General features: G+C 36.5%; 1 protein-coding gene across 1 annotated transcript; it reads left to right on the forward strand.

The window, feature by feature from the left end:
- Nucleotides 1-14,157: 14,157 nt before the first annotated feature.
- Nucleotides 14,158-17,999, forward strand: LOC143532002 (nuclear transcription factor Y subunit A-10-like). The gene is made up of 5 exons (XM_077027166.1): nt 14,158-14,323; nt 15,317-15,450; nt 15,556-15,624; nt 15,807-15,947; nt 17,258-17,999. Exons 1-5 carry the CDS (start codon nt 14,158-14,160, stop codon nt 17,663-17,665), a joined length of 918 nt encoding a protein of 305 aa, XP_076883281.1. The 3' UTR covers nt 17,666-17,999.
- Nucleotides 18,000-20,029: the final 2,030 nt, after the last annotated feature.

Raw genomic sequence — 20,029 nt, forward strand, 5'->3', positions numbered from 1 at the left:
GGTTATTCGACAGTGGAGCTTCCCACCACATCACTAATGACCTAAGTGCATTGTCCCTTCATGCTCCATATGACGGTACTCAAGAACTCATTATCGGTGATGGTTCGTCCCTAACTATTACTCATGTTGGCTCTTTAACTCTTCATTATGATAATACTTCTTTTATCCTACATAATGTCTTATGTGTTCCCTTTATCTCTCGTAATATTAACTCTATCTCACGTTTATGTATTGACAACAATATTCTAATCCAATTTTTTTCTCTTAATTTTGTCATCAAGGACTGCCACTCCCACCGCCCTCTTCTTCTGGGTCAAGCTGAAAAAGGGAGCTATGAGCTACGACCCAAATCACCGTCGTTTTCTTTTCATGTTCAACAAAATAATACACACTTGTGGCATCATCGTCTTAGGCACCCACATTTACAGGTGTTAAAACATTTATCTTTTATTGTTCCGTCTATTTCTCTTTTAAACGAGCCATGTAATTCGTGTTGCGTTAATAAGAGCCACAAGCTCCCTTTTCATACTTCTTCTATCACATCACATGCACCGTTACAAGTTTTATTTTCTGATGTTTGGTCATCTCCAGTTACATCTTATGACGGCTTTAAATATTACATCATCTTTGTTGATCATTTTACCAAATACACTTGGATCTATCCGATCAAAAAGAAATCTGATTCCCTTAGTATATTTATTACCTTTCAAAAACTTGTTGAAAATTTTTTTCAATGCAAAATTAAGCAACTATTTTCCGACAATGGCGGTGAATATTTAAAACTTGCTTCTCATCTTGCTTCTTGTGGCATCACTCACCTCACATCACCGCCACACACACTCGAACAAAACGGCTACGCCGAACGCCGACACCGTCATATCGTTGAAACGGGTCTCACCCTCCTATCACATGCCAAAATGCCATTAAAATTTTGGCCTTTCGCCTTAACTACCGCAACTTATTTAATCAACCGCCTACCCACATCAACCTTCCAAAATGACTCCCCATTCTTTCGCCTATTTAAAAAATTACCAAACTACCATAAGCTTCGTAGGTTTGGCTGTCTTTCCTATCCTTGGCTTCGACCTTACACTTCTCACAAACTTCAACCAAAATCCAAGCCTTGCATTTTCGTGGGATACTCGTCCACTCAAAGTTCTTATTATCTTTGTGATCCCACAACCGAGAAAGTGTACATATCCCGACATGTTCACTTTATTGAAAATAAATTTCCCTATGAACTCATAACCAACTTACAAATGTTGGAATATCGTATGCCCGAGACACATAATTAGGTTAATGTGACTAGTCGTGTTTGATCCAAGTCGGGTCATACCCAATAACGAGTTAGACACACACCAATTATGTATTTGTTAAGATAAGATCTATGAGACAAATACAGAACACGATACATTCAGAAAATCGGGTTTCTGAATACTTACTTGAAAGTGTTAAATAAATTAATTGGTTAATTTATTTATTCAAATAATTATTATTGGAATGATTATTTAACTATATGTTCTTTTGTAAAATGGTTTATAAAAGATGGGGTGTTTATATATTTATTTTATACTTTATAAAATAAATAAAATAAAAAAAAATAAAAAAAAAATAAATAATTTTATTTGGGGCCGGTTTTGGGTGGGCCCCACACCCCAAAGTTATGGTCAAATTTTTGTCAAGGATTTGGTGGATGTTGAGTGTATTCTACTTGACTAAAACCTAACACAAAGATATGATGGTTTTAAAAGGATTTGATCATTATAATATATACACTTTCAAGAAACAAAAATTGATCAAGTCTTTCTTTCCTTCTTGCTTACTACTTACGGCCAAAAGAAAAAGGAAGGCTCGGGTCTCGGTTTTTCGTGTTCAAGCTTCCTAACATAGCTCGGTGTGTGTTGGAGGCTCGGGGTATATTCCGTTTGAGGATTTTCCTTTGAAAGTCTAGCATCAACATCATCATCTTCTTCAACCATCAACTACATCTCTTAAAGGTTTAAGAATGTAAGTTTTACAAGCTTTGATAGTTTAGTTTTTCCGTATTACTTGATCCTTGCCTCGGGTTTCTAATATATAGATTATTGGTAATCTTATGACATGAATAAACTAGGTTGTTCATGAACACATATCATATAAACTTGTAATATATATATATATATACATATGGATAGATATGTTTAGTTTGTAAATATCACGCTTCCGCCTTAATTGTGACTAGTTAAATGGTTAACTAGGTATAAATTATCCATAGAAACCCAACAAATGGCATCAAGAGCCGGGATACGGAAAACTAAGCTTCGGGTTTTCGGTTTTATATTTTCCCCTTGAAAGATTTTATACAAAAATAAACATGCATGATTTTTTTGTATTTAATCTTGTTATATTTTTTTGGCTTTGTTCAAAAAAAAAAAAAAAAAAAAAAAATATATATATAAAACCGAGTTCATGGGCCGAAGCCCAATTCGGGTGAAATTGGGCCGAAGCCCACTTGTTTTTGGTTATTGGGCTAACCGAGAAAAAAAAAAAAGGGGAGAAAGCTATATGGGCCGAAGCCCATTTTTGGTTAAATGGGCCGAAGCCCATGAGACTTCTTATTGGGCCGAAGCCCATGTGTTTTGCACATGTGGGCCGAAGCCCATAATCAAGTTATTGGGTCAAGCCCAATTGAGTTGGGCTAGGCCCGATAAAGTCAAGGGGTTTTGGAACGGGTTCCTAAGACATAACGGGTTATGTTTGTTAAAACTAGACCGAGCCGTAGACCAATTGGATGTTTGTTGTGATTGTTATTAATTATTCAAAGTTTCGGTTTGTAATAATTAATTAGGGGCAATTTTGTAATTATTTATTCATATGGGTATGTAATAAATAGTTTATTTGCAATATCTTTATTTTATAGAAAAAAAATGTATTAGGACATTTGTTATGTAAATTTAAAGAAGATTGCAAAATTGGAAGTTTGGGCCTTATTGGGCCGGGTATGGTGATAATGGGTCTCACAAGCCCATTAAAGGGATTCAAGCCCAAATGGACCTAAGCCCACCCAATGAGCCCAAATGGAAGCTTATGGAAGCTAAGGCCCAAGTTCAAGCCCAATGGATCACAACGGGGTTGAAGAAGATGCTCGAAGCATTTGGATGCGGGATCGAGTGGGAGCTACAACATCCATGTGTCATGTGTCCCTTAGGATTGGACCTAGGACACACACTTGTTTCGGCTAACAAGTGTGGTCTAACTTAGTGGCTCGTGTCTAGTATAATTATGTATGCTTGTTAATTGATTGTTTGATTGTGTGGTTGTTAGATATTAGGATATCAACTTCGTCACATAGAATTAATTAACAAAGCATAAAACGGGTTCTAATAATTATCGGTAGTTACGTGACACATAGTTTAATAAAATGGATTTATTAACTAGCCGTCTCACGCCCATAATAAAATAGGTTTTATTATAAATTAGAATTTTGAAAATGGTTTCAAAATAATCATGTTACTAAATGCATGTTAGAACATGATTTAAAGTTTTATAACTAGAATTATTAAAACTAAAAATCCCTTTTGAAATTAAGGATAACAAGTTAAACACCATCCTTTTGTATTAACGCTTAACATATTAGTAAGCTCTTAGTGGGAAAAAGGTCACCTAACCGCGTAGAGTAAATTAATATGTTGAGGTAATATTGGCATATAAATGGGAAAAAGGTCACCTAACCGTTTGTATGTTAATATTACAAGTTGATACAAGTAGGACGACTTAAATTAGAACCATGTGAAGAGGGTCACCCAAGCATGGGGTCTAATAGGTGTTGATGGGATAAACATGCCGACACGAAATATGATTTCGAACCGGTCCCATAAACTCTAGAAGTTGCAAAAGGGTTTGCAATTGTTATGAATAACTACCTTGATAAACCGACAATGGGAAAAAGGTCACCTAACCGGAGTCGGGTTTATCGTTGGATTCTAGATTTTAATTATTAATTATATTTGGTATATATATAAAAGGGTATTAATAATTAAAATATGTAAAACACTAAAATGAACTTAATTAAAATTCTGCAGATGGCCGCACACGTCGACGATAACATAATCCCTAACGTCCAAAATGTCTCTCTCCGATCTATTCTCGCTAAAGACCGTCTTAACCACAATAACTTTTCGGATTGGTTCCGAAATTTAAGGATTGTTCTAGAACAAGAAAAATTATATCATGTTTTGGAAACACCTATCCCCGAAGAACCGGAAGAGGGAACTGAGGTCGAATACATGAATTGGGTCAAACACACGGAAGATTCCATTCAAGTGTCATGCCTCATGTTGGCGACTATGGTTCCCGAAATCCAAAAGGATTTCGAAAACCATAATGCGTACGACATGATTACTCAACTTAAGGAAATGTTCCTTAAGCAATCGAGGGTTGAAAGGTTCGAAACGGTTCGAGCCTTGCATGCATGTAGAATGGATGATAATCAACCAGTTTCAACTTATGTACTTAAGATGAAAAGTTACATTGATCGCCTCGCCAAGCTCAATTGTCCCATCTCAAAGGAGTTAGCAACGGATTTGATCCTTAACTCTTTGTCGAAAAGGTTCGACACTTTCGTGTTAAATTATAACATGAACGGGTGGGACAAAAACATTGGAGAACTTCACTCAATGCTTAAAACAGCCGAGGCGAGCATGGGTAAAAGGGTTTACCCGTGTTTGCGATCAATGAAGGTAAATCCAAGAATCGATCTCAACCCAATTCTAAGGCTAAGGTAGCAAAAAGAAAGGGTCCTCCTATGCATCTTAAGGGTAAGGGCAAATCACCGGTTATGGCAAAGAAACAAAAGGTTGTGGAACCAAGGGGTCATAAGGATGATCCTTGTTTTGGTTGTGGGGAGACCGGACATTGGAAACGCAATTGCCCGGTCTACCTAAAAGAGCTAAGAGACAAGAGGAATGCGGCGCATACCTCGGGTAATGTCTTTATGATTAATATTGAGCTAAATCTTATTTCTTCTAACACATGGGTATTGGATACCGGATGTGGAACTCATATTTGCAATTGGTTGCAGGGGTTCAAAAGGAATGAAGACTTAAAGAAGGGCGAAGTGAGTCTTTTCATGGGCAACGGTGCAAGGGTGCACGTGGTCGCTAGAGGAGACTTCACTTTATCGCTTCCAAGTGGTTTGGAAGTTGTTTTGAAAAATGTTTTGTATGCTCCTAGTTTGACTAGGAACATTATTTCTGTGCACCTTCTTAGACAATGTAACTTTGACTTTAAATTTGTAAGATCAGAAATGCATGTATCATCTAATGGTATCTTTTATTTTAAAGCTGTACCAAACAACGGTATTTATGAATTGGTTCATGATAATACCTCAAATAGCTCATTATATCAAACTTCTACTAAAAGACTCAACAAGGGTTTGAGTGATTCCTACATTTGGCATTGTCGCCTTGGACACATAAACAAGAATCGTATAAATACTCTCCAAAAGAATGGTCTTTTGAAAACGAACGAGTTAGGTTCGTTTGATGAGTGTGAATCTTGTATTCAAGGCAAGATGACCAAAGAGCCTTTCAAAGGTACAAATGAAAGGGCTAAGGACTTGTTGGGTATCATACATACGGATGTATGCGGACCCTTCAAGCCAACTAGTAGGAATAGCGAAAGGTACTTCATTACCTTTACCGACGATTTTAGTCGATATGGGTATGTATATCTAATGAAACACAAACATGAAGCCTTTGAAATGTTCAAGGAATTTCAAAATGAAGTACAAAATCAGCTCGACCGAACAATCAAGGTACTCCGCTCTGATAGAGGAGGCGAATACCTAAGTGATGCTTTTCAAAGTCATCTTAGAGATTGTGGAATTATTTCACAGCTCACTCCTCCTGGAACTCCTCAACATAACGGAGTATCCGAGAGGAGGAATAGAACACTGTTGGACATGGTTCGATCAATGATGGCACGAAGCTCACTACCGCCATCATTTTGGGGATATGCGCTACTTACAGCGGCTCGTATTTTGAATATGGCCCCGACCAAAAAAGTGGATCGAATACCCTATGAAGTGTGGCATGGAAAGGTTCCATCCTTTTCATATTTAAGGGTATGGGGATGCATAGTTTATGTTAAACGTGACACCCCAAATAAGCTTGAGGCTCGATCCATCAGGTGTATCTTCATAGGATACCCAAAGGATGATATAGGATATATATTCTATGATCCTAGTGAACAAAAGGTGTTTATTTCACGCAAAGGATACTTCTTAGAAACTAGGTTCCTTATGGAAGGACCTAGTGAAAAGAGAGTGGAACTTGAAGAGGTTCAAGAATCACTGGATGATACACAGTTGGTCGATACTAGCTTTCAACACGAGGATGTTGAAGGTGATCAAATGGTTGATCATACACACGTTGCTCGCAGATCTAATAGGATTAGTCGACCTCCCAAGAAATATGGATTTCTTGTGGATGATTGCTACTTGGTCGATTCGGATGAACCGATCTCCTACAAAGATGCTATGTCACAACCTGATTGTGACAAGTGGCTTGAAGCCATGAGCGCCGAGATGCAATCCATGCACGATAACCAAGTTTGGGAATTGGTTGATCGTCCACTTAACTCCAAAATGGTTGGATGTAAGTGGGTCTTCAAGAAGAAGACCGATATGCATGGAAATTTAGATACTTACAAAGCTCGACATGTCGCAAAAGGTTTCACGCAAACTCAAGGGATTGATTATGATGAAACCTTCTCACCGGTTGCGATGCTTAAGTCGATCAGGATATTATTTGCCATTGCAGCTCATTTTGATTATGAGATATGGCAAATGGATGTCAAGACCGCTTTTCTAAATGGATATCTTGAGGAAGATGTCCATATGGTTCAGCCTGAAGGTTTTGTCGATCCATCTAATCCTGATAAAGTATGTAAGTTAAGGAAATCAATCTACGGGTTGAAACAAGCATCACGGATGTGGAATCATCGTTTTAATGAAGAAATCAAAGCGTTTGGTTTCGTCCAAAACGGTGATGAGGCGTGTGTGTATAAATGGGCTAGTGGGAGTATAATCATGTTCCTTATTTTGTATGTCGATGATATACTTTTATTTGGAAATGATATACCAAGTATGGAAAGCGTTAAAACGTGGTTAAGTAGTCGTTTCTCAATTAAGGATCTTGGAGAAGCGACATATATCTTGGGAATAAAGGTCTATAGGGATAGAAAAAGAAAATTGATCGGACTTAATCAAAGTGCATACATTGATAAAATCCTAAAAAGGTTCAGGATGGAAAACTCTAAGAAAGGTTTGGTACCTATTCCTAGAGGAACCGTGTTAAGCTCATCCCAAAGTCCTAGCTCTAAGGAAGAGCAGGATAGGATGAAGCATGTTCCTTACGCTTCGGCAATAGGATCTATTATGTATGCAATGATGTGCACTAGACCGGACGTCTCGTATGCTTTAAGCATAACGAGTAGATACCAGCACAACCCAGGTGACAGTCATTGGATGGCTGTCAAGAATATATTAAAGTACCTTAGAAGGACTAAGGATATGTTTTTAATATATGGGTCTGGTGAGGAGGAACTCGTCGTAAAGGGTTACGTGGATGCGAGTTTCCAAACTGACCGAGATGATTCTCGATCACAGTCGGGATATGTCTTCATTTTGAATGGAGGCGCTGTCTCTTGGAAGAGTTCGAAGCAGGATGTTGTCGCGTTATCCACTACAGAATCTGAGTACATCGCCGCTTCAATGGCAGCCCAAGAGGCTGCATGGATGAAAAAGTTCATCATGGATCTAGGGATTATCTCTACCATTCAGGAGCCCCTAGAGATATTCTGTGACAATGAAGGTGCTATTGCACAGATCAAGGAGCCTCATGCTCATCAGAAAACGAGGCACATTGAGCGCAGATTCAACTACATAAGGGATGAAGTTGAAAAGAGAAAGATATGTATTCATAAAGTTCATACCGATCAAAATATTGCGGACCCACTCACGAAGCTCCTCGATAGGCCAAAGCATGAGGGTCATGTTTGTGCATTAGGACTTCGGTATTCTAGTGAGTGGATTTAATCTGTATTTAGTGTTTGTATAAGAACGAATGTAATGGGTATCTCATGAAAATTAATTATGTTTTAATTATTCAATGAGTTATGTTCTATATTTGCATGTTTAATCCATGAATGACTTATGTTGTTCTAAACGTCCGTAGTCGATCATACTTGTGGGAACAAGTATGAAGGTAAGACTATTATGAACCCGGATTGGTTGATATTCATGTGATGAATATAGGGCATAGGTTTGCCACCAAGGTTCATAGATATTTGTGGAATACAAATATTGGACATGATCCGCTCTCAAGGATCACTGCATGGAGTTAGTGCAACTGATCATAAGTAATCCTTGAGTAAAGGCGAGTATCATTGTGTCCTTTGACCTGAGATGCATATCGGATCTGATTTTTCATCAAGTCTGATATCTTGACTCTCTTCTTTGTTATTTCAGTAACACGATGACGTGTAAGAAAGAGCTCAGATATCATATGAGATGTCAACGAGGATGTATGCAGTCAAGATGGAATTTGTTCCTCTTATGTGTTGAGAGTTTAGATGTCTAAGGCCTGTTAAGTTAAATCATTGAGAGAATGATCACTCTGTGTCTCTTCGATTTGACAGGACATCTAGTAATAAAGGGATGTAATGATAAGACTTACCTATATCATATCAAGTATGGACTTGAAGGGGATGATGTTATTGAATGGCACTTAGTTAAACACACTAGGGATGGTGACCTGTTGTTAGGCGGTATTCACCATTAGCATTAACTTCCTATGAGTCTCGTGCAAGTGGGAGATTGTTGGAATATCGTATGCCCGAGACACATAATTAGGTTAATGTGACTAGTCGTGTTTGATCCAAGTCGGGTCATACCCAATAACGAGTTAGACACACACCAATTATGTATTTGTTAAGATAAGATCTATGAGACAAATACAGAACACGATACATTCAGAAAATCGGGTTTCTGAATACTTACTTGAAAGTGTTAAATAAATTAATTGGTTAATTTATTTATTCAAATAATTATTATTGGAATGATTATTTAACTATATGTTCTTTTGTAAAATGGTTTATAAAAGATGGGGTGTTTATATATTTATTTTATACTTTATAAAATAAATAAAATAAAAAAAAAATAAAAAAATAAAAAAAATAAATAATTTTATTTGGGGCCGGTTTTGGGTGGGCCCCACACCCCAAAGTTATGGTCAAATTTTTGTCAAGGATTTGGTGGATGTTGAGTGTATTCTACTTGACTAAAACCTAACACAAAGATATGATGGTTTTAAAAGGATTTGATCATTATAATATATACACTTTCAAGAAACAAAAATTGATCAAGTCTTTCTTTCCTTCTTGCTTACTACTTACGGCCAAAAGAAAAAGGAAGGCTCGGGTCTCGGTTTTTCGTGTTCAAGCTTCCTAACATAGCTCGGTGTGTGTTGGAGGCTCGGGGTATATTCCGTTTGAGGATTTTCCTTTGAAAGTCTAGCATCAACATCATCATCTTCTTCAACCATCAACTACATCTCTTAAAGGTTTAAGAATGTAAGTTTTACAAGCTTTGATAGTTTAGTTTTTCCGTATTACTTGATCCTTGCCTCGGGTTTCTAATATATAGATTATTGGTAATCTTATGACATGAATAAACTAGGTTGTTCATGAACACATATCATATAAACTTGTAATATATATATATATACATATGGATAGATATGTTTAGTTTGTAAATATCACGCTTCCGCCTTAATTGTGACTAGTTAAATGGTTAACTAGGTATAAATTATCCATAGAAACCCAACAACAAACCCCTCCACCTCCAAATCCGGATGATTGGTTACCACTTTTTGTCCATCAAACACCCATTCATGACCCTGTTCCCACCATATCCTCGTCTCAAAATACTTCCACTACTACACCTTCCCAACCTATTGACCATTCCTTCAATTATGAGCAAACCAATATTCCCCACAACCCAATACCCACTTCACTTCTTCCAACCAGCCCAAATGAAACCAATGAACCGACCTCCCTATCTTCCACCAACTCCTCTTCTTCCAGCCCAAATCCACTACAACCAAACCCTATCAACTCGTCACCCTCTTCTGGCCAATATTCCAATGAAACCTCCACCACTACTACTACCAATTATCCCTCACCATCTCGTAACCGACCCCGAAAACCTAACCCAAAATATCACAATGATAATTTTGTCCTCCATAATATTTCTCCTTCACATCCCAAAGAACCACTAACAATTACCCAGGCTCTTAAGAGTCCTCTCTGGCGCAAAGCCATGCAAGATGAGTTTGATGCCCTTCAACGCAATACCACTTGGTCTCTTGTTCCACCAGAATCTGCACCAAACCTTGTCGGTTGTAAATGGGTTTTCAGAACTAAGTTCAAACCTGACGGGACCGTCGACCGCCTAAAGGCTCGTCTCGTGGCTAAAGGTTTTAATCAACGCCCTGGTTTGGATTATGTAGAAACTTTCAGCCCCGTCATTAAACCTGCTACTCTCCGTCTCATTCTCTCCCTTGCCACCTCTCAAAACTGGTGTCTTAGCCAGATTGACATTTATATTGCGTTTCTACAAGGCACGCTAACAGAAGATGTCTTTATGGTTCAACCCCCTGATTTTACCGATCCATCTCTTCCAAATCATGTGTGTAAATTACACAAAGCCATCTATGGTCTTCGCCAAGCATCACGTGCTTGGTATGACGAACTAAAATCCTATCTTCTTTCCATGGGTTTCAAACCTACTATTTCAGATTCTTCCCTCTTTGTTAATCACAGCACCATCTCCCCAATTTTTCTCATCATCTACGTAGACGATATAATTATTACGGGTCGAAATCCCACTCTTGTAAACAGTTTTATTCCTCCCTTGCCACTCGGTTTTCTCTTAAAGACCTCGGTCCTCTCTCCTACTTTCTTGGTGTCGAGGTTCTCCCTCACACTAACGGTCTCTTTCTCTCCCAATCTAAGTACATTCTTGATTTGTTAAATCGAGCCAACATGAGTGATTGTAAGCCGGCATCCACACCAATGTCATTCTCGGATCCCCTTACACCCACTGATGGTATACCCCTTGAATCACCAACTGAATACCGCGCTTTTGTTGGTGCTCTCCATTATCTCTCTTTAACACAACCTAACGTCGCATTTACGGTCAACAAACTTTCCCCGTTTATGCATTCCCCCACTAATCTTCATTGGGCGGCCCTTAAACGTTTGCTCCGGTATCTTCATGGCACATTGCATCACGGGTTACTTTTTAAAAATAAGTCCCCCCTTCATCTTCATGCATTCTCTGATGCTGATTGGGCAAGTGATAAGGCCACTTACCGAAGCACCACAGGTTATATTGTGTATCTTGGTTCCAATCCAATTGCTTGGAACTCAAAACGCCAACCAACTTTAGCAAGATCCTCCACCGAGGCAGAATTTCGAGCTGTCATCTCCACCACCACTGAAGTTCAATGGTTAATATCTTTATTATATGAACTTGGGTACAAGTCCACTGTTACCCCTACGATTTATTGTGACAATTTGAGTGCTACACACTACTCGGCTAATCCCGTTATTCATTCGTGCATGAAACACCTGGCTTTAGATTTCAATTTTGTACGCGAAAAAGTTCAACAAGGGACGATACGTGTAACTGATATATCCGGTGATGATCAACTTGCCGATGCTCTCACTAGACCGTTATCGAGACTACGCTTCAACACTCTCCTATCCAAGATTGGTCTTCTCTGTCGATCGTTCATCTTGCGGGGGCATGTCAACATATTTCCGGCTCCAAGCAAATAAGTTTGAATTTTAAATTCACCACTATTTTTAGCTATGATTGATTGTTATTCATATTGCTTTGTTGCTGTAATCATTTCCATGTATATTGATATATCTCTTGTATATATTCTTTTGATTGTAATAGAAAAATTCACGTTTTGTGAACATAATTTCATTTGACATATTTCCGGCTCCAAGCAAATAACTTTGACAGGGCAAAGATATAACATGACTTCAAGACACGTACAAAAGTATCAAAGTTGCAAAAGTCGCTAGGCGGTCCCTAGGCGGCCGACCCCCTTGGAGGGAGTACTCGGAGTACTCGGGGAGTACTCGGAGATGATAAATATAAAGAAAATTAATTTTTGGGTAATATATATATATATATATATATATATATATATATATATATATATATTTCAAATATCATATGTTTACTGATATTTATAACAAAATAAGTGAATATCAATATAAATAAGAGAATTACATTTTTAAACACTAAATTATTCTAAAAAATGTTAATCATTAATTAAAAAAATGATGTTCGTTCTTTAATATTATAGAAATACGAATTATGTTGTATTTTTAAAGTGAAAATAGACCCAAGTTAACCGACTAGATGTGATTCTGACTAATGTTGACCACCTTTGAACTATTTTTAGTAACTAGGCGGAATTAAAAAAACTCCCCTCGGCACCATACCTTGTAGCGAGTACTCGGAGGGTACTCGGCCTTGTAGATCTACTTTTAAAACATTGAAAAGTATAATTACAACCTATAATTTTTTATGTACACAAACACATTGATTTGGATTATCATTTCGTTCGTGAATTGGTTATGTCAGGCAGATTACATACTCAATTTGTTCCTACCATGCTGCAACTTGCGGACATCTTTACTAAAAGCTTACCACGACCTCAGTTTGAACATTTTCAGGAATTGCTTAGAGTTTGTCCGCCGCCGTTTCGCTTGCAGGGGGGATAAAAGATGATATGGCAACTTCAACAACCTCTCATAAATTAGTTCATGTAGTCACGTGTATTCAAGAGTAGTTATTTTTGTTATTGACTTCCTATATTATTGCTTTGTAAATCAGTATATAATATCATGTAATCTCTCAAAATCAATATAGAGAATTCCATTATCACATATATCACTCATATGAGAAAAGGTAATTAAATTTGACAATCCAACAAAATTAACCCACTTCCTATTTACCCCAAAATTCAACAGTTGTGTAGTTGCATATTCAAAATTTTCATGTTATTAATCCAACAATAAGCAAGTGTAATGGAAGAGGTAATATCAATCACCTTCCGATGTGAAATAATATGGTTTTTAATGAAATAATTTTGTTTTTGTTTACCAAATTGGTGCTTTAGGTGCATTTAGAGGGGCATTTTGGACGTTTTGCCTCTTTAAAAAGCAAAAAGCAAAAAAAAAAAAATATAAGCAACCCCAAACATACCCTAACTCCTGTTTGATTTCATAAAAATGAGTGTACTTTTGCATTCTATGTTGGTCACCATCTGCATTCCGTTTGCACTAAATAAAACAAGATATTTTACAAATTAAACCAATAAAAAAACCTTCTTATAAATTAGAATCATCAATAATGGATGTACTTTTGAATCAGGTTGGGTAGTTGATGCCAACACAAGTTCATTGATAGCACCACCTTAAACAACCCTACATGGAGCCTACATAAATTGTGATTTCTCGTTTAGCTAAGGGATGTATTATTCATACACCCTTTTATAGGGTGTATATAGAGATAACTAGGTTAAATAACCGTGTATACACGGATCGGATAAATTATATTAATAAAAGAACAACACGATGTGAAATACTTATACTAATTTGGTATTAGATGAATGAATATGAATATGTATTACAATGTTAAATAGAATATAATATATATTTTAATGAGTGCTCCACATAAACTAAAGTTGATATCATAATAAGAAACTTTATCATTAAAATTGTTTTAAAAATAAAAAATAGCCTTACTTTTTAACGAAAGGTTTGTTAGGTACGTATTTAAATACGTAGTGTGGTTATAAAAAATTAATAAAGTCGTTACATGATTGCATAATATGATCTTTTAACTAATAATAAACTAAATGATTAATATATTCACTTATTAGATCAATTGGGTATTCCTCTCTCTTCTTCATAATTGGATTTTCATTTATATAGCTACTTGTTAATTGGTACTACTCCACTATACCTTCACACTCTCTCTGAATATTCACTCCTAATCAAGATCTAAGTTATAGACTTATAGGTATGACTATGAATTCTGTTTGTCACAAAGAACAAGATGATGACAGTGGTTGGAATCCTATGGGTTCGTCGGAACCGGGTTCGGGTCCTTGGTGGAGTGAACTTGTGACTCGATCAACTCCTGAAGAATCCATCGTAGTGAAGTCTTCAATGAAGGAAATAGACACTTTCCTTGGTAATCCTTTAGCGTAATATGTATCTCTAAGTTTAGGATAGTGATTTAGCAATCTGATTTTCTATGTCAAATGTACGTACGTATGTCTTGGTTTTAAAATTTAGAAGTATGAGGTGTTGTGACTCCCAAGTGGAGTAGGTCTCAAAAACTGAAACATGAGGTGACTGCTTCATGAAAGTGAGGTAGTGTTCTTTTTACTACCGGATAGACATTACTTATTGCTTCTTCTTATGTCTTATCGCTTTACATATCCGTTTTGTCTTTCTTCTGCAAGTATTCATAATCTTCTCAACCCTTTGGTCATTTTTACCTAGGAACCTCCTTAATTCGGACCTTAAATTTGGAACATGTTTAGTTTTTAGGTAGTGGGGGTCGAACTTCGAGGAAAAGTCAAAGTTTGCTTATTGGACGAGTCTTTTTTTTTAATTTCTATAATTTCATATTTTATTTAACACAGTTTACACAGTCGTTGTTCAATGTTTTTTGTAACACGATTTACATTGTTTTATTCAACGTTTACACAACTTTGTTTTTTCTTATCCGATATTCCAGTATAAACTTTATCCAAAATTGAGTTATATTAGAAACGAACACTTTTTAAAATTTACTAGACTAGAAAATATTTTATTTTGAATATAACTTGATTTTCGATAAAAACTTACATCGGTAATGTTGACAATATAAAAACTGATTAATTAATAAAAGCAAAAGAAAGAAGTGAATTAAAGGCGATATTCGAACTTGGACTTGTTTACGATGTCTACAAACGCTTTCCAGACTCCTAGACCACCTAGAAATAAAAATAATAATAACAAAATAACTCTAAATTTGACAAATTTTGACCCGCATGTGCATCAAGTCGTTGCTTCCTGACCGTGGCGTTTTTTCGGTCACCTTGTGCTTTAGGCGCTTTTGTGGCATGCTTATTAAAACCAAGTTGCATGTTTACATCACGATAAAGATTGCATTATATTGAAACATGAAAACTTATAGGTAAAGTTGATGAAGTTGATTCTGATGAGTACAAGAATTCATCAAACAAACAAAAATCACCAAAAATTCAAGTAGCTGTTTCAATGCAGTCCAATCAAACTTATGTTGACCTTGGATTTGGTGAGCCTACCATGGTACAGCTTTTGACTTACCTTTTACACAATTTTTAACTTTTCAATCTTTATATAAACCAGTTGATGCATTATCTCTCTTTTTGTTAATGGTTATATTATATATAGGTTTGTGGCAGATACCCTTATGAGGATCAATATTATGGAGTGTTCTCAGCTTATGGACCTCAAATCAAGGTGGATAATTTTAATATAATCTTACGAAGGAAAAAAAATATATCTTTTTAAAATTGATACAACTATATATGTTTAATTTATTTGGATGAACAAGATTAGTAGGGAATCTGATTCATATTTTTAGTACTTCTGAAAAATTGTTGACACTTAAGATTGATAATTGTCTATTTCATATGATTCAGGGTCGGATTATGTTGCCTTCGAACTTGGGTAGTGATGATGGACCGTTATTTGTGAATGCAAAACAATATCATGGAATTATAAGACGGAGAAGATCGCGTGCTAAGGCGGAAATGGGAAATAAAGTTTCAAAAAGTCGTAAGGTATGTTTATAAGTGCTTCATTAAATTCTTGAAAAGGTGCATAATTCATTCATTTAAGTCTAGTTAGGGGTGTTGTTGGGATGTTCATTGATAACAAAATCAACATGATGACATATGACGTCTGTCAAACATGTTTTTGACGCAACTAAATTTATTGAAACCGGGATTGAAAACTTGAATTGTTTTAATTTTTTTTGGAACATTATTTTTCTCATTTTTTTTAGATTTATCACATGTTTATGTCCTCGTTTGACATGTTTTTGTGTTCTGTTTTATATATATTCATATTTTTTTTCTATATTAATGGAGTAAATTAGTAATTGCATATATAGTCAAAAGTCAGAAAATGCGATTTAAACATTAACTATAAAAAAAATGTTTGCAGTGGGTGTTAAATCAAAATTAAGTGCATTTAGTAAATTCATACTTTCGAAAACTAAAAATGCATTTCGATTTATTTTTGAACGGCCAAGTGTAACTGGTTGATGAAAGGACCTCGAAAGGCTTACCACTCGCATACAACCCACTTTACTCGAGTTTGAAATCCCTTACAGTGGTGTCGCTCATATTTTAAAGCGTGCACATGGGCCGAAAATCAAACTTGAGACCTCCCGGACATAAACCTCACATAAATGGGTAAACCTTAACCTTTCACACCCTTGACCAGTTGGAATAGAAATCATTGGCAATGCATTTCATAGATATTGATTGATCTTTTAGCTTCCTTTAAATTTTAGAAATTTATAACTCCGGCATAATTAGTTAGTGGATTACTATATGTTTTTGTTTTCATGTGTTAAATGTAATGGTAAGTTTTTAATGAATTTCAGTTATCATATTTTCAAGGGTTATGAGTTTTTCAGAACTTATTTGGATGCACAAACACATAAGCAATATTGTTGAAACCGGACCGGCCGGTTGACCGGGATTCGGTCGACTGATCGGTCCAGTTCTATGCAGTTCGCTCGTTTTCCAGAAAACCAGCTGGTCTGACCGGAAAGCCGGACCGGTTGAACCGGTTTCCTTGAAAAAGACATTTCTTTTTTTGGAAAACCTTTTTCCAGTAGTTTTAAGCAGTTCGACCGGTTGAACCAGTTGCCCGACCGGTTCGATGTTCGATCCGGTTATGAAAATATTCCTCATAAACCAATAAGTTTGTGTTCACCAAAACCTTTCAACTCAAAATTCCTAGTATGTTACTCATTTCATATGATTTTTTTGCTAGATTTAGTAAGAACAAAATTATTTCTTTTAATATATTGTTCTAGTTTGATAACTCAAAAACAAAATTACATGGTTTTTGTATGCAGCCATATTTGCACCTTTCACGTCATCTCCATGCAATGCGCCGACCACGAGGGAATGGGGGTCGGTTTCTAAACAACAAAAATATAAGAAACTGCAAAGATGAAAACATAGATTCGAAAAAAGACAAAAATCCACCTGAATCTCCTAAATTTACTATTTTGTTGTCGGGCCATAACATGAACTCTCCTCAACAATCAAACAATGGCGGGTCCCGCATTCCTCAATCGGAGGTGACTAGTATGTTCTCAATAGGAGACCTCAAGCATTTCCCAGTCGGAAATCTTTCGATGGTCTCTTTGTCAAATATGTTGTCTGGAAACACTATTGGACATGGTTTCGGTATGCACAGCAAATGGGTTGGAGCAGCTAGCACTGGTGGTGGTGGTAGCTGCTTCAACTTTGCAGTGTAGTGCTGACAAGGTCCAGTTTGTCGTGCCACTAACAAATTGGACCTCACATTCTGGCAGCCTAATGAAATGATCGTTTGGCAACTCATCCTTGGCTTCGTGTGTTAAGGCTGTCTCTAACCTCTTTCTAGTTGCAAGTTTTGCAAATGTTTAGAGTTATTACGAGATGCTAATAATAGCCTTAATGCATGTGAAAAATAAATAAAGAAAAAAGAAAACAAATACTGTGTTTGTTTCACCTTTACTTAAATGTTGTTTCAAATAAATCCCTGTATGTGTGTGTTTCAGGTGTTGTGTGCCTTCTAATTTCAAAGCTTTTTGATAATGTTATCTTGTTGGTGCTTTTAGAAAACTCCACTATGCACTTCTATTACAAGAAAAGAACAAACGTATGTCCTAACACTTATTTTGGAGAAACTAATAAAACCTTGTTAGAAATAATAAAACATGAATTATTTTTATCACACTTGTTCAATTATTCAAAAATCTAATAAAAATGAATGCTCAAATGACAATAATAGTAAGAGTAACTAAGAGTCCTTTTGGAATGTTATAAATTCTGAAGCAAAGTTGACAATAATTAAGTCACAAACAAATTAATTATAAACGCATTCAAACTTTAATTGAGGCTAAAAAGTGTTGGTGTATGCATTATTTTTTATGGGATAGCTACACAACAGAGAGGTAATTTGTGAATGGGCTTTGACGTATTGTCACGTTTAATGACCTTCATGTTTATATATCATTAGGAGCTTAAGAAACGAAATGGCCAACGGTTTCTTTATTCTTTCTTGTAATTGTGTGAAATTGTACAAAATATATGGGTGACCGTGACCGTGACCGAAAACGACATGTAAATCTGTAATGTTTTTTACTTGGTCATGACACCCAGCCTATCCCGAACCCAAAAGACCATTTTTAGGTGGATCCAGGCCCGTTCTATAAAAATTAAAACACGATAAATGTTAATGTTTGATTTCTGTAAAACACCATAGAATTCTTTCTGCACACGCAATGGTTGATATTTTAGTAAATGTTTCTTTTCTCCTTTATGATGATTAGACGATTGGTGCTAGCTGCTAGTTAAGATCTCACTCTTCTTTTTGTTAATGGGCATGTCAACATATTTCCGGCTCCAAGCAAATAAGTTTGAATTTTAAATTCACCACTATTTTTAGCTATGATTGATTGTTATTTATATTGTTTTATTGTTGTAATCATTTCAATGTATATTGATATATCTCTTGTATATATATTCTTTTGATTATAATAGAACAAATCACGTTTTGTGAACATAATTTCATATGGTATTATACACCAGGTTCACATAAAACCCTAAATCCCCCTTGCTTCCCTTCCAGCGACCTTTTCATCTCCGGCCACAATGTCTACCCCAAATTCCGTTGACTCCAATATTGCTGGTACCATCCCACTAAAAACTACCGCATCCCTCACCCTTGTTTCACTTCCCTCCTCGCTTAAACTAACAGACACAAATTATCTATCCTGGAAGACCCAGATTGAAGCTCTCTTATATGGCTTAGATCTATTTAAATACATTGACGGATCTTTACCTGCATCGATACCTTCTGCCGATGGTACTCCTCATGCGGATTACAACGCATGGTTCCGCCAAGATCGTCTATTGTACGGTTCTTTGGTTGGTAGCCTTTCCCCTTCACTTGTGCCACTAATCACCAACGCCAAATCTTCTCTTGAAGCATGGAAAATCCTTTCCGATACCTATGCTTCTAAATCCCGCGGCCATATAAAACAACTACAACACCGCCTTAAACAATGTTCCAAAGGTACAAACCAAACAATCACCGAATACATGCAATCTGTAAAAACAATTGCAGATGAACTTGCTATACTCGGTAAAAAGATAGATGATGAAGATGTTACCGACACGGTTCTTAACGGTCTAGATCCATCATCTTATAAGACCATCATTGAAGGGGTTCATGCAAGAGATAACCCTATCTCTTTCCATGAATTGCATGAAAAACTTATCAATCACGAGCTCACTTTGGCTCAAAAATCACCCACTGCTTCCACCCTTCATCACCCCACCACCGCTTTCGCCGCCTATACCCGAAACACCCGCAAACCTTGGCACAACAGGAGCCCATCTCCAGCCGCAGGCATTCTGGCCACTCCTCAACAGCCCTCAGCCACTGCTAATACCCCTAAGTTTCTTGGTAAATGTCAGTTTTGTTTCACAAAAGGCCATTCCCTCACATCTTGCTATGCCTTTAAAAAGATGTATCTAAATATTAATCTTCCACCTTTGCCTCAAGCCACACAGAATAACCCCCAAGCACATATGATGGCTACTGTTGCTAATAATACTTTAGGCAAACCTTG

The sequence above is a fragment of the Bidens hawaiensis genome, unplaced genomic scaffold, assembly GCF_021521415.1.
Source record: "Bidens hawaiensis isolate Kalapana, Puna unplaced genomic scaffold, B.hawaiensis_p1.1 tig00000702_1, whole genome shotgun sequence".
Classification (NCBI taxonomy): domain Eukaryota; kingdom Viridiplantae; phylum Streptophyta; class Magnoliopsida; order Asterales; family Asteraceae; genus Bidens; species Bidens hawaiensis.